The 15,470-nt window shown below is 50.9% G+C and overlaps 1 protein-coding gene across 1 annotated transcript in view; it reads left to right on the forward strand.

The window, feature by feature from the left end:
- The window catches only part of IGSF3 (immunoglobulin superfamily member 3), a 131,361-nt gene that overhangs the window by 109,773 nt on the left and 6,118 nt on the right, over positions 1-15,470 (forward strand). The window contains exons 7-8 of the mRNA XM_054165888.1: positions 8,270-8,680; positions 10,965-11,372. Of these exons, the coding sequence (XP_054021863.1) occupies positions 8,270-8,680; positions 10,965-11,372 (819 nt within the window). The remainder of the gene's footprint in view (positions 1-8,269; positions 8,681-10,964; positions 11,373-15,470) is intronic.

The raw sequence follows: 15,470 nt of genomic DNA on the forward strand, positions 1-15,470 counted from the left end.
AATGAAACATTGCCATTTCCCAGACTTGGTAATAGAAGCTCCCAAGTGGGAATGTTAACTCCTGATGTTACATTTTCTTACTGCCTACAAGGGAAGATGATGTATAGAAAAGAATAGAATTAACCAGGTTGGAAAAGACCTTTGAGATCATCAAGTCCAACCTATCACCCAACACCATCTAATCAACTAAACCATGCCACCAAGTGCCTCATCCAGGCTCTTCCTAAACACCTCCAGTGATGGTGACTCCATCACCTCCCTGGGCAGCACATCCCAATGGCCAATCTCTCTTGCTGGGAAGAACTTCTTCCTAACATCCAGCCTAAACCTCCCCTGGTACAGCTTGAGACTGTGGCCTCTTGTTCTGGTGCTGGGTGCCTGGGAGAAGAGACCAACCCCCACCTGGCTACAGCCTCCCTTCAGGGAGTTGTAGACAGCAAGAATGTCTCCCCTGAGCCTCCTCTTCTCCAGGCTAAGCAACCCCAGCTCCCTCAGCCTCTCCTCCCAGGGCTGTGCTCCAGACCCCTCCCCAGCTTTGTTGCCCTTCTCTGGACACCTTCCAGCAGCTCAACATCTTTCTTAAACTGAGGGGCCCAGAACTGGACACAGGACTCAAGGTGTGGCCTAACCAGTGCTGAGCACAGGGCACAATGACTTCCCTGCTCCTGCTGGCCACACTGTTCCTGATGCAGGCCAGGATGCCATTGGCCTTCTTGGCCCCCTGGGCACACTGCTGGCTCATGTTCAGCCTACTCTCACCCAGTCCCCCCAGGTCCCTTTCTGCCTGGCTGCTCTCCAGCCACTCTGACCCCAGCCTGTAGCACTGCCTGGGGTTGTTGTGGCCAATGTGTAGCCAATGTAAGGGCTCTGAGAGAGAGCCTCTTTTTACTTCCTTTACCTTCCTTTACTTCCTACTCACTTTTAGGTACAGATTGCAAAATGCTTTGGTAAAGGTAAGTTTTGTAATCCCCGTTTGATGATTGGAAAACAGAGGGGAGGGAGCTGCCTGGCTTCACTGTGACAGCCAGTCAGCAGAAAAGCTGTGAATCACATCACTGCCTCTGTCCTCTTCTGATGATGACTGCTTTCCCTTCACCCAAATACTTGTGTAAGTGCTTACCACATGCCTAGCTGGAGGAGACTGGCTGCCTGCTTGAGGCTGTGTAGAAACCTCTACCATATATACCAGCTTGTAGAGCACCTAGTTGTGTCATAGCCTGTTGTGGTTGTAAGGTGTGTCTGACCAGTCCAGAGTATCACAGTATAACCAAGGTTGGAAGAGACCTCAAGGATCATCAAGTCCAACCTGTCCCCACAGACCTCACAACTAGACCATGGCACCAAGTGCCACATCTAATCCCCTCTTGAACACCTCCAGGGACGGTGACTCCACCACCTCCCTGGGCAGCACATCCCAATGACGAACGACTCGCTCGGTGAAGAACTTTTTCCTCACCTTGAGTCTAAACCTCCCCTGGCACAGCTTGAGACTGTGTCCCCTTGTTCTGGTGCTGGTTGCCTGGGAGAAGAGACCAACCCCTTCCTGGCTACAACCACCTTTCAGGTAGTTGTAGAGGGCAATGAGGTCACCCCTGAGCCTCCTCTTCTCCAGGCTAAGCAACCCCAGCTCCCTCAGCCTCTCCTCACAGGGCTGTGCTCAAGGCCTCTCCCCAGCCTTGTTGCCCTTCTCTGGACACCTTCAAGTGTCTCAATGTCCTTCTTACACTGAGGGGCCCAGAACTGGACACAGGACTCAAGGTGTGGCCTAACCAATGCAGAGTCCAGGGGCACAATGACCTCCCTGCTCCTGCTGGCCACACTATTCCTAATGCAGGCCAGGATGCCTTTGGCCTTCTTGGCCACCTGGGCACACTGCTGGCTCATGTTCAGGCGGCTGTCAATCAGCACCCCCAGGACCCTCTCTGTTTGGCAACTCTCAGCCACTCTGACCCCAGCCTGTAGCTCTGCATGGGGTTGCCGTGGCCAAAGTGCAGCACCTGGCACTTGGACTTGTTAAATGCCATCCCATTGGACTCTGCCCATCTGTCCAGTCGGTCAAGGTCCCTCTGCAGAGCCTTTCTACCCTCTGACTGACCAACATCTGTTCCCAACTTGGTGTCATCTGCAAACTTGCTGATGACTGACTCAATCCCCTCATCTATATCATCAATGAAGATGTTAAAGAGCATGGGGCCCAGCACTGATCCCTGGGGCACACCACTGGTGCCTGGCTGCCAGCTGGCTGTGGCACCATTCACCACCACTCTCTGGGCTCAGCCTCCAGCCAGTTCCTAACCCAGCACAGAGTGCTGCTGTCCAAACCACGAGCTGACAGCTTAGCCAGCGGTTTGCTGTGGGGGACGGTGTCAAAGGCCTTGCTGAAGTCCAGGTAGACTACATCCACAGCCTCCCCACGTCCACCAGACAGGTCACCTGATCATAGGTGCAAGGTTTGAGGACCAGAGGCTGCTGCAGGTATCCTGAGACAATGTGTGTCCCTGCAAATATGTGCAGACACTTTCCACAGCCTGGGAATTAGAGAAAAGGGACTGTGATGCTGAGAAGGGGAGCTTTGGAGTGAAGTGTGTGGTAAGTGTATCAGCTTGCTGTGGACACCTAGCATTTCTGCCAGCCTCTCGACCCTAACAGCCAGATAACATCCTCTACCTCCTGGCCAGGCTCCAGCATCACCCATTTAACCTCCTGGAGCTTCTCCAGCAGATGCATCGGGATGCCTTCAGCAGTGTGGGGGGGGACGTCTGTGTGCCAACAAGAGATGGTCTTCTGTCCTGGCACTGCCTGGGGGAGCGCTGCAGAGTTCATCACCTTCACATAGGTTGTGTGGCTTCACAGGAGCTGGAAAACCAGGCTGGCTTATAAAAAATAAGAGAGTTGTAACCATGACATGTTGCTCGTGCAAACTGAAAGCCTTAATAGCGTCTGTAAGGCCATTTACAATACATCAAGGCACAATATCCTCTTTACTGGCACGCTCCAGGGAGCCAGGAGACTGGCAACAGGATTATGGTTTGCAGATGATATGCATGATAACTTCACCTAGACTGATGCACCTGTTCCCCTCAGCAAGCAGATGTTCAGGAGGCTGTTAAGAGAACATCAGCCTCTTGACATGCAGGAGAAGATGCCATGTAAGCCAGCCTGTTCACACTGCCATGCCCACCCTCTCCACTGCTTGACAGAGAGCTGGAGCAGCCCTGCCCTGACACACCAAAACCTCAAGCACGTGGGGCAGATTGGATCAGCTCAGCATTCGAAGGCAGAGCCTCTACTGGCTCCCTGCCCAGGCAGATCCCCAAACCAGGAAAGGCAGTTTGCCCTGTGTCAGGAGGGCGATGTCTGCTTGGCTGGCTCGGTGCCTGGGGTGTCAGTCTTCTTGCAGTCTCACTCATGTGCCAGCTCCATGTCACAGCAGGCATCTTTCAACATGACCTGGCAAGCTGCACGGGGCAGAGAGGGACCTGCTTCATACTGGTGTGAACTTGCCACCAGCACGGGAAAAGCTGGGCGCTGACCTCGTATCGTACCATCACCACACCCTGGGACACTATCTTCAGGGTTGGGGTTTGGTTTTTTCTTCCCTTTGAACATTCTTTTCCTTAAATGCCAAGTGAGCCCTTTGGATTGGTTTGCATCTCTCTGAATGATGGCTGATGCTCATCCTTATGGGAGGACAAACACATGAGCCACCTCACACAGCCTCCCGTGTCTTCACCAGGCTGTGGTCAGAGGATCTCTTCCCTTCATGAGCAAGCAAACCAGCCTGCAGCTCAAGGGTGAAGATGTCCCAAGGTAACCTTGTTTGCCACAGCTTTTCCAGTGTAGCATTTTCCAGTTGTAAAAGCCATGAATTGTTTCTATAGGATCTGCAAAAGGTAATGAAGAAAACATCTGTGCACACTTACTGTGCAGGAGCCAGCCCCTGGGTGGAGAAACATTGGGTGGTCACAAATTCTTAGCCTGGAGAAGAGGAGGCTCAGGGGAGACCTTCTTGCTCTCTACAACTACCTGAAGGGAGGTTGTAGCCAGGTGTGGGTTGGTCTCTCCTCCCAGGCAAGCAGCACCAGAACAAGAGGACACAGTCTCAAGCTGCACCAGGGGAGGTTTAGGCTGGATGTTAGGAAGAAGTTCTTCCCAGAAAGAGAGATTGGCCATTGGAATGTGCTGCCCAGGGAGGTGGTGGAGTCACCATCACTGGAGGTGTTTAGGAAGAGCCTGGATGAGGCACTTGGTGCCATGGTTTAGTTGATTAGATGGTGCTGGGTGATAGGTTGGACTTGAGGATCTCGAAGACCTTTTCCAACCTGGTTGATTCTATTCTATTCTATTCTATTCTATTCTATTCTATTCTATTCTATTCTATTCTATTCTATTCTATTCTATTCTATTCTATTCTGTTCTATTCTGTTCTGTTTTGTTCTGTTCTATTCTCTTCTGTTCTGTTCTGTTCTATTCTATTCTGTTCTGTTCTATTCTATTCTATTCTATTCTATTCTGTTCTGTTCTGTTCTGTTCTGTTCTGTTTTCTGTTCCGTTCTGTTCTAGTTGTAAAAGACTGAGAATGTCCTCTTTAATTCTGTGGGAGGGAGACAAAACCTGTACTTGCATTTTCCTTGGTGTGCTTCTGTTAGGCAAGTAATTCATGTTAGATGAGAAGCTCCCTGGCAGGGGTGTCATTACATGTCACTGATAGCTCTAATCTAGATGAGCCTTTGCAAAGGTGTTACGAACCGGTGTCAGCCCGTGCGGTCTGTCAGAGGGGAAGACCAGTAATTCCCTGCCAGGGCCTGCTGCACTTACTGGTAGCAGCAGCAGAAGGGATCATCTCATCAAGATTTGCAGGAAGCTGTGCATGCATGGGCAAATTCCTGCGGGCTGGCTGCAGTGGCTGCCAGGGAAGGCTGAGGTGTGTGCATGGAACTGAAGATGTAATTTTCACCCGAGTTAATAAGCTGTCTTCCCCACCTCCCTCACCTCCACAAAAGCAAATGTCTTCCCAGGTGTGGTGGGCTGAAATTTCCCCACCACCCCCCCAGCATTAGCTTTGCCAGACCAGCTCAGTTAGAAGCCAATGGAGCTGTATTTGCAAGCAAAATCTACACTCTACAATGGAAGGCAATGGATATGTACAAACTAGACAGGAGTTACAATATTATACAGGTATTTACAGTTAATGAACAGCACAAGGAACCCCCTGGCCAAGGAGCAGGGGAAGCTACCAGCTTCTCCCTCCCTGCCCTCCCCTTACCCCCCTGTACAAAAGGGGCAATTGAGAGGAGCAGAGAAGTTAGACTTAGCCAAAGCCAGCTGATAAGCAGGTTATCTCTCCTGAGCAAAACAAAGCAGCCAGGGATCAGAATAGAGGAGAAAAGGGCAGAGCTGTTATGGCACAGCTCCTCCTATTCCAGATATTTACCCAGTGAATTTGTTTAGAATAATCTTTTGTTTTCCTTTTTACACCCAAGAGTGATTTGTTTATATTTTTTCTACTTCTCTGCTCAGAATCTGTAACTGAATTGTAAAGGCACAGCCTGGAACCACCACACCAGGTGCCACATGGAAGCAGGGAGAACTGCAGGGAGGCCACCGGACAGCCCTTGGATGACCTCAGGGGTCGGTCTGTGATGTTCCTAGACAATGAGAACTGCTGTGATGATGGTCCAGTAGCAAGCCCTCTCTGCTTCAGTGAGGTGCATCTGTCACACACAAGCTGAGTGGTCTGTTGCCCCAAACACCAGGCTTGAAATTCCTGCGTGCCCATCCTCCCTGCTGTCATCTGCTGGAGGTGCTGCAAAACGGGCAGGGCGCCGGGAGGGATGCTCGCACCTCAGCATCAGCGCTGCTCCCTGCGCGCCCTGCCTTTGTCTCCAAGTGTGTTGATACTGAGCCACCCCAGCACACACACAGCATGTGGATATCCTGCATTTTAATAGATATAGGGCTCCTGACTTAACATACACAGTTGCCATAGTAACAGAGGTTTCCTTAGTAACGGTTGCAGAAAATAATCCCGTACCAATTAAAAATAAACTGTTTGGAAAGGGGGCTGGGGGAGAAAGGAAACTGCTGTGTATCACCTTCCCCTTTATTGGTTCGTCTCCCAGGGACTTGGAAGATTGATTAGTGCTCGAAATAACCTTTCTAAACCAACAGTGAATGAAAAAGGTGGGGTGAGTGTGGGTGCTGTGGCTAAGGCTGCCGTCCTGAAGTGAAACAAAGGGGAAAGAGCCTGTCTGGGGTATGGCAGAAATACAACAGGGTAGTGCTACGTCTCTCCTTTAGGTTGTAGTCCCCAGGGAGGAAAAACAAAGGACTGTTTCCCTCCCTCCACTGTCTGCATGCCGTACTCCTAACACAACTGTGGAGTCCTTATTAGCCATCCTGATTAAAGCCATGGGCGATGCAGGCTCCAGGGGATCACTAATACGATACCAGGATGCCTATCTCAGATGCTGTGTTGGAGCAGAAAGCGTGCTGTGGTGGGAGTTCCTTCCTCCCATCCGATGCTGTTTGCTGTGCCCAGCCTCTCTCTCAGCACTCACTGCTTGTGCTGACAGGCATCTGAGACCCTAGGGCCCAAGAGAAGCTGGAAACAAAGCATGATGGTGAGGAGCCTGTGCCTTGGTGAGAGAGGAGGTGTTACTTCCTCACAAACACAAGGTGTGTGGGACATGCTTCCAGGATGCAGGTGGGCACAGCTCCCATCTCAGCCTTCACTTTTTCATGTCTGTATTGCCACACTTCTGTTGTGCCACTGGGGCCCAGGGTGCTTGCTAGGTTTTAAGAGATGGGAGCACCTTTCTTATGAGGACAGGCTGAGAGTTTGGATTGTTCAGTCTGGAGAAGAGAAGGCTCCGAGGAGACCTTATTGTGGCCTTCCAGTATCTGAAGGGGGCTACAGGAAAGCTGGGGAGGGCCATTTTAGGGTGTCAGGTAGTGATAGGACTAGGGGGAATGGATCCAAGCTGGAGAAGGGTAAATTTAGATTAGACATTAAGAGGAAGTTCTTCCCCATGAGGGTGGTGAGACACTGGAACAGGTTTCCCAAAGAGGTGGTAGAAGCCCCATCCCTGAAAGTTTTTAAGGCCAAGCTGGATGTGGATCTGGACAACCTGGTCTAATGGAAAGTGTCCCTGCCCATGGCAGAGAGTTTGGAACTAAATGATCCTTGAGGTACCTTCCAACCCTGACAATTCTGTGATTCCATACCAGTTGTCAGCAGGGTCCCTTCACCTGGTGGCAAGACAGCATGCATCCTCTCAGAGGGAAGCTGCCATGTGAGGAGAGGCAAAGGAAGGGAGTTGGTGGCAGAGCTACTGGGACAAGTGATGTATCCAATGACAGGAGCTGTTCCTTGACTCTGTAGGCAGCAGGGCTTCAGGGCACACCAAACACAAGGGTGCTTCGTGTCCTGCCCTGGAGATGGGAATGCCCTGGGTCAAGGCTTTGGTAAGAAGCACAGCCTGAACACATGCAGCAGGGACCATATCATCTGCTTCTGTAGTGAGAGAGGAATCACAAACTGGTGTGTCTCTCTCCTTGCAGGGGCAAAAGCTAAGGACACTGCTGTGTCATCCTTGGCTCTGTGTGAGCACCTAGCTACCCATGTGGGAACTGCTGCTGGCTTGGGAAGCTGAGTGAGGTGGCTTATCCTGGATGTGTTGTCTGTGGTGGACCTGGAGCCAGATCTGCTAGCTGCTGGAGCTTGCTCCTGCTGATCCTTTGCAGTCTGGTGCTCCTTCTTTTCTAGTTGTGCCCACACTGGCACCCCTGGCTATTGTGTGTGTGTGGGTTCTGTGTCACCGAGGCGGCTGGCCTGTAACAGCAGCAGGCTTGTTTAGTTTGCTCTTCCTGGAAATGGTTTTGTCTTGGACTGATAAGCATCTCATTGCCCTGAGGTGCAAGTGGTGTGGTTGTACCATGAAAAAAACCCACTGAGTTTAAGTGTAGCCTTCTTGCTAGATTTGATGTCTTAAATCATAATGAATTAAGAAAGGGAATTTTTGTAGAGGACAAACTGAAAAGGCAGGCTCTTGCAGGGGGACACGGTGGGAGGAATTGAAAGAGAGAAGATCTGGTAAGAGAACATCTAAACATCTTTGCCTTAAAGGTCTAGTGCAAGTGGGACCCAGGCAAGAGCAGCCGTGCCTGCAGTTGTGGGATGACTCTCTGGTCTTCCCCAAGCCAGGTGAGTTTCTTTTCTGTGTTAATGATCCACCTCTCCTCATCCTTCTCTCTTCCTCTCTTGCAGTGACCAAGCTGCAGGTGAGCAAGTCAAAGCGGAGCATCACTCTGGTGGAGAACAGGCCCATACCCCTCAACTGCTCAGTGAAATCCCAGACCAGCCCTGACTCACACTTTGCCGTGCTGTGGTATGTCCACAAGCCCTCTGATGCAGATGGCAAGCTCATCCTGAAGACCACCCACAGCTCAGCCTTCGAGTACGGTACCTACGCGGAGGAGGAGGGGCTGCGGGGCCGGCTGCAGTTTGAGCGCTCGGCGTCGGGGGGGCTCTTCAGCCTGACGGTGCAGCGGGCCGAGGTCCGAGACAGCGGCAGCTACTACTGCCACGTGGAGGAATGGCTGCTCAGCCCCAACCACGCTTGGTACAAGCTGGCAGAAGAGGTGTCGGGCCGGACAGAGGTCACCGTCAAGCAGCCAGGTACCACGTGCCCCACCAGAGGGATCTTGGCGTCAGCTGATGTGCAGGGCTCACACGCTCAGTGAGCTTTCCTGGAGTAGCAGGAATCCTCTGCTTTGCTTTCTGCTACAGCCAGGTCACCTCCTCTTTGTGTCATCATCCCTACGCATCCCTGCATGAAGAGGGATGTTTTCCTCCTTTGATGTGACCCTCCTCCATTTAGACTGGGCTGGTGAGAGTTTCAGTGTCCCCACATGAAGGCTGTCCCTCCACTATGACCTAGAGCTGCTGTATCCAGCCAGGTTTCCTTACCCTCAAGAGCATCATGTAGCAAGAGTGTCGACTAGCGACCTTCTGAGACACAACTGCTGTGTGCCTGCCTGGGAAAGCGTTTTTACATTCTGCACACAGTTTAGTGTTACTCTGTGCCCATCTCCTAGCAGGCCTGGGGAGCTTGTCTTCTTCCTCTCTGCTGTGCACATGAGATACTAGTAGCAAGTTTCATGAGGTGGGGAGGTGGCTGCCGGGAAAGGAGAAGTCTGCTCTGATGGTGGTTTCGGTGGCAGCAGGCATTACTGGTAAAGGTGGACTGGTGGAGGATCTAAAGATGACCACCACAAGCTGGAGACAGCCTTCATTTTGTGCAAAGCAGGGAGGTATGGAGGGAAGTGCTTTCACTGAAAGCAGCCTGGGCCCCTGTGTGCTTTGGAGGCAGAGCATCATCAATACTTCATGAGGAAGCCTTGTCACTGCTTATTCCAGGTGCCTGGAGGATCAAATCCCACATGCAGGAGGGACACAGCTGGATAGCAGGGCTGGACTAGGATGTTCAATTCTTTTCCTGGGTCTAGGGTTGGCTGGCTAGACACAAGCTCTGTGGATGAGGAAGCAAGAGGGATATTGAGTACGGTCCCCAGCGCAGCTTTGCCTGGTCGCACAAGGAGCACAGCAGGCCACAGCCTGCCACTCACTGCCAGTCCCAGCTCCTCCTTTCTGTGCAAAGCCCTGAGATGGCTGTGGGGGGCGGTCAGGGCGTGGGGAGCTGTGATCTGCCTCCATCTTTGCATTGCCTGTCTCTCTCTGGGAAGTACAGTGCCCACCACTTGCTGCAGCAGCTGTAGAAGGGAAGTCCAAAGTGTGCCCCTGGAAAGAAGCCATGGAGTCAGGAGTGTTTAACACGTCATTTCGCACAAAAGAGCTGACTGCAGCCTCTCCCTCAATATCAATGAAACTGGAGTGGAAACCAGGGACATTCCCAAGGCAGCAAAACACTGTATGTGACTGTGCCTTCATGCCACTTCTCGTTTTGCAGTGGTGGTTCCTTCATGGCTATCGGGTTTCTGCCTTGCTTTTTCCCCTTTTCCCGCAGCAGGAGAGCTTACTGATCAGGGTGTCACAGGGCTCCAAGAGAACGCTGAGAAAAGCTGGAGGTGTGATCTCCCTTGACAAAAGTGTCTTAGGACCCCTCAGGTCCTACTGGGAGATTGTGTTCCCAGTTCTCCATCCTGAATGGGGCATTGTGGATGGCTAGCCTGAGACTTTCAGAAGGCCATAAAAAACACAAAGCTTGGCTTCTTTTCCTCCTCTTTTTTTTCTTCTTTTCCCTATAATTTCTCTCCTTTCCCCTTCCTCATTGCTTTCATCATACCCCAGGACTGTAGCAGAATACAGAATACAGAATGAACCAGGTTGGAAAAGACCTTTGAGATCATTGAGTCCAACCCAGTCCAACCCAGCACCATCTTATCAACTAAACCATGCCACCAAGTGCCTCATCCAGGCTCTTTGTAAACACATCCAGTGATGGTGACTCCCTGGGCAGCACATTCCAATGGCCAATCTCTCTTGCTGGGAAGAACTTCTTCCTAACATCCAGCCTAAACCTCCCCTGGCACAGATTGAGACTGTGTCCTCTTGTTCTGGTGCTGGCTGCCTGGGAGAAGAGACCAACCCTCACCTGGCTACAACCTCCCTTCAGGTAGTTGTAGAGAGCAATAAGGCCTCCCTTGAGGCTTCTCTTCTCCAGGCTAAGCAACCCCAGCTCCCTCAGCCTCTCCTCACAGGGCTGTGCTCCAGACCCCTCCCCAGCTTTGTTGCCCTTCTCTGGACACCTTCCAGCAGCTCAACATCTTTCCTAAACTGAGGAGCCCAGAACTGCACACAGGACTCAAGGTGTGGCCTAACCAGTGCTGAGTGCAGGGCAGAATGACTTCCCTGCTCCTGCCATGCAGGAAGGGTTTGTGGGGAGACAAAGGGCCCTTGCAACCTTTGGTCACCTCGCCTTTCTAATGGCCTTCTCCCGCAGATAACCGCCTGCAGGTGAATCAGACCCACAAGAACATCACGGTGCTGGAGAACCAGTGGGTGAGCCTGGAGTGCCTGGTGAGCAGCCGAACCAGCCCCTCCTCTCAGCTCTTGGTGGAGTGGAACATCTGGCGGTCCGGCCACCCGGAGAAGGAGGTGGTGGCCCGGCTGAGCCGGCAGAACACCCTGCGGTACGGGGACCTGGCGGCGCTGGGCGACCTGCGGAGCCGGCTGCACCTGGAGAGCCCTTCCCCAGGTCTCTACCTCCTCTCCATCCAAAACGCCACCGTCCGCGACAGCGGGGCCTACGACTGCCGTGTGGAGGAGTGGCTCCTTGACCCCAGTGATCACTGGTACAAGCGAGCAGAGGACCTCTCTGGGCTCATCACCCTCACTGTCAAGCAGCCAGGTGAGGAAGATTTCCTGCCAAGAGCTCTGGGCAGTGCTCTGCCCTCTTGGACTGAATGCGTGAGTCCTGATCTGTCTGTCATTGACAGCAGGCCTGGGCAGAGAGCAGGAGTGCTGTGCTGCATGCAGTGCTGATGCTTTCTTGTATGTCTTCTTGGGTGCACCTTTGCTTTTGTGGAAGGGAGTATAGAGGAAGTCGTGCTAGATGAGTTTGAGATTTTGTCACTACTGCATCTGCAAATGCTTTTGCTTTTTGCAGCACTTTGGAGAGTCAGTAAGATGGGCTTCTGATTTTATTCACATCTTGATTTGAGAATGAGATGGGAGAAGCTCTCTGTGCTTCCCAGGCATGCATCCTGGGAAAAGGCCCTTGCATGAAAAGAGAACAGCAGAGAAGGTCAATATCCTTGCTGTTGTGTAGGCAGCTTCTCACTCTGCTGATGCCTGTTGTGTGGCTGGAGGAGTAGATGTGGGGTGTCCAGCTCCAAGAGTTCTGTTGGTTGGGATGGGAGTTTGGGCTTCTTGATCAGACAGGAGCTATGAGGAGCCTGCCTCTGTGTGGCCAGTGGAGTACATAGGGGCTTCCTGGCCACCTTCTTGCCAGTGATAGTGGTTCAGGTGGATCCTGCTGCCTAAAGCCACTGTTCTGGCTGCCCCCAGACACAGAGAGGCAGGCATCAGGGATCACCATAGGTGCTTCTTGGTCTCTCCAGAATTAGTGGGGAAAAAAGTGCTACAGAAGTTCAAACCAGGGAGGAAATGCCAGTTTCAAATGGTTGTGAATGGAGTAGAATAGAATGTGACCATTTTGGTTGGAAGAGACCTACAACTGCTTCAGGGCTGACCAAAAGTCAAAGTATGCTCTTAAGGTTATTGTCCAAATTCCTCTTGAACACTGACAGGCAAGACATGCCAACCACCTCTCTAGGAAGCCTGTTCCAGGATTTAACCACCCTTTCAGTAAAGAAGTGTTTCCTAATGCCCAGTCTGAACATTCAGCTTTCATTCCCACACATCCTATCACTGAATCCCAGGAGTCCAGAAGAGATCAGCACTTCCCTCTCCACTTCTCCTCTGCAAGAAGCTGTAGAGTGCAATGAGGTCATCCCTCAGCCTCTTTGTCTCCAACTGGAGACATCTAGAGTCCTCATCCACTCCTCACAGGACATTCCTTGAATGCTTTAACCAGCTTTATTGCCCTCCTTTATTTAAGGACCTTCATATCTTTCTCAAACTGTGGGGCTCGGAACTGCACACAGCACTCAAGGTGAGGCCACACCAGCACTGAGAACAGTGGGACAATCCCCTCATAGCCAACTGATTACACTGTTGTTGGATGCACCCCAGGATGTGGTTGTCCCTGTGGCTGCTGGGACACACTGCTGACTCATATTGAGCCTCCTATCAACCAGCACTGCCAAATCCCTTCTACAGGGCTGTTCTTTAGCCTCACCTCTCCCAGGATGTGCACATGCCTGGTGTTACTCTGTCCTAGGTGCAGAATCTGGCATTTGGACTTGTTAAATTTCACCCCGTTAATCACTGCCCAATGCTCCAAACCTCTGCAAGGCATCTCAGTCCTCCAAGAGAGTCAGCACCACCTCCCAGTTTGGCATCATCATCAGATGTGCCCATGGTGCATTCAACTCTTGCATCCAGCTAATTGATAAATACATTCAAGACAAGTGGCCCTAGAATTGAGCCCTGAAGAACACTACTGGGAGCTGGTTACCAGCCAGACGTAGCCCCATTCACTGCAATCCTTTGAGCTCATCCCTTCAGCCAGTTCTTCATCAAGCACACCATACACCTCACCTTGTCCAGAAGGATGCTGTGAGGGGCAGTATCAGAGGCCTTACTAAAACCCAGAAAAACTACCTCCACCACCTTCCCTTCATCCATTAGCCAGGTGACCTTATGACAGAAGGATACCAAATTAGTTCAGCAGGACTTTTCCTTGGTGAACCCATGCTAACTGTGCCTGATGATTGCATTATTCTTTCAATAGTATGCAGTATAATCTTTCCCATAATTCTTCTAGGAGCTGACATTAGACCAGCAGGCCTGTAGTTCCCTGGGTCTTCCCTTGCACCTCTTTTGTAAATTGGAACAACACTGGCCAGCTTCCAGACCTCCTCCCAAGACTTTTGGATGATGGTCAAGAGGGGTCCTGCCATAACAGCCACTATCTCCTGCAGTACTCTAGAAGAATCTCATCAGGCCTCATGGACTTGTGAACATCCAGCTGATACAGCTAGTCACTGAAAATGTCAGTGTCCACAAATAGAAAGTCACTGTTCCCACCCTCAGAGTCCTCTCATTCAGGGGACCAGGCAGCCCAAAGTCTTATCAGTAGTGGTAAAGACTGAGACAAAAAACCACACTGAATGCCTCTGTTTTTTCTCATTCCTGTTAGTCAGATGACCATCTTCAACAGGTACTGGCCCAATCTTTTCCTCAGACCTCCTCTTGCTATGAATGTACTTAAGAAAGCCTTTCTCACTAGCTGGCACAGCAGTGGCCAAGTTCAACTCTAACTGAGCTTCAGCCTTTTGTGTCTTCTCCCCGCAAACGTGAACCAAAGCTCTGTAATCTTCCTGCAAAGCCTGACCTCAGTTCCAGAGATGATTCAATCCCATTTTCCTCTTGAGCTTGACGAGGAGTTCCTTGTTCAACCAAGCTGGTCTTTTGCCCCACTTGCCTGACTTGTGACAGGGTGGAATTGCCTGCTCCTGTGCTTCTAAAAGACGGTTCTTAAAGACTGACCAGGACTCGCAGACGCCTCCTAAAGAAGGTTCCCAGGGTACTCTGCTCAATTTAGTCTATTTTAACCACAGATAAACTGAAGGGACAATTTACCTTGGAAAATGTGGATTCCTTAGCTTTTGTCTGTCTTGAAGGCTGTAGGTCAAGCAACCAAGCAACCTTTGTGGTCCTCAATTGCTGGGTGCTTTCCAGCATTGAAAGCAACTACTGTGCAAGTCCTGCTGTGGTGCTTTATACCTGCCCATTCCAGTGAGTTACCACCCTCCTAACTCTGCAGCCTAGCTGGCTAAAGGGTAGGATTCTGCAGAGGTTATAGAATAGAATAGAATAGAATAGAATAGAATAGAATAGAATAGAATAGAATAGAATAGAATAGAATAGAATATGATTGAATTTAATTGGATAGAATAGACTAGACTAGACTAGACTAGACTAGAATAGAATAGAATAGAATAGAATAGAATAGAATAGGATTGGATTGAATTGAATTGAATTGAATTGAATTGAATTGAATTGAATTGAATTGACCAGGTTGGAAGAGACCTTTGAGATCATCCAGTCCAACCCATCACCCAACACCATCTCATCAACTAACCCATGGCACCAAGCACCCCATCAGGTCTCTTCCTAAACACCTCCAGGGATGGTGACTCCACCACCTCCCTGGGCAGCACATTCCAATAGCCAATCTCTCTTTCTATGAAGAACTTCTTCCTAGCATCCAGCCTAAACCTCCCCTGGCACAGCTTGAGACTGTGTCCTCTTGTTCTGGCGCTGGTTGCCTGGGAGAAGAGACCAACCCCCACCTGGCTACAACTTCCCTTCAGGTGGTTTTAGTGGTCATCCTGGCAGAGAAAATTTGTACTGCAAAGGAGGATCTCTCTCAGGTGACAGCACAGCCTTTATCTGCCAGGTCCTTGCTTGGGAAACTTTGCTGGCCAAGGTGGCTTGAGCAGAGACACTGCTGTCCCTGCCAGGCAGACCCCATACCCTGCATGCCCACATGCTTCAAAGTGCAGCTCTCCATCCAGGATGAGAATTGCCAGTCCTGATGGAAGGAGAAATGAACAGCAGGGGAAATCCTTGAGGCTCATTTTGAATTTCAGAAGGATATGGAGTGGGAAGAAGAGGGGGAGTTGGGGGTGCACTAATTCAAGCTAATTTTTTTCCCCTCAAAGTGCTTTGTTGTTGTTTGTTTTTCTTCTGTGGCAGCCAGTAGCTAACAAAATGACTGGAGTTAAAAATAGCAGAGCTTGTGACTCACGTCTCATTAGCCAGGATCTCCACATTCATCTTCCAGGACTGTAACTGCGAGCAAAGTGGGGCAAAAAAA

This window comes from Dryobates pubescens, chromosome 12 (genome assembly GCF_014839835.1).
Source record: "Dryobates pubescens isolate bDryPub1 chromosome 12, bDryPub1.pri, whole genome shotgun sequence".
In the NCBI taxonomy this organism is placed as follows: Eukaryota; Metazoa; Chordata; class Aves; order Piciformes; family Picidae; genus Dryobates; species Dryobates pubescens.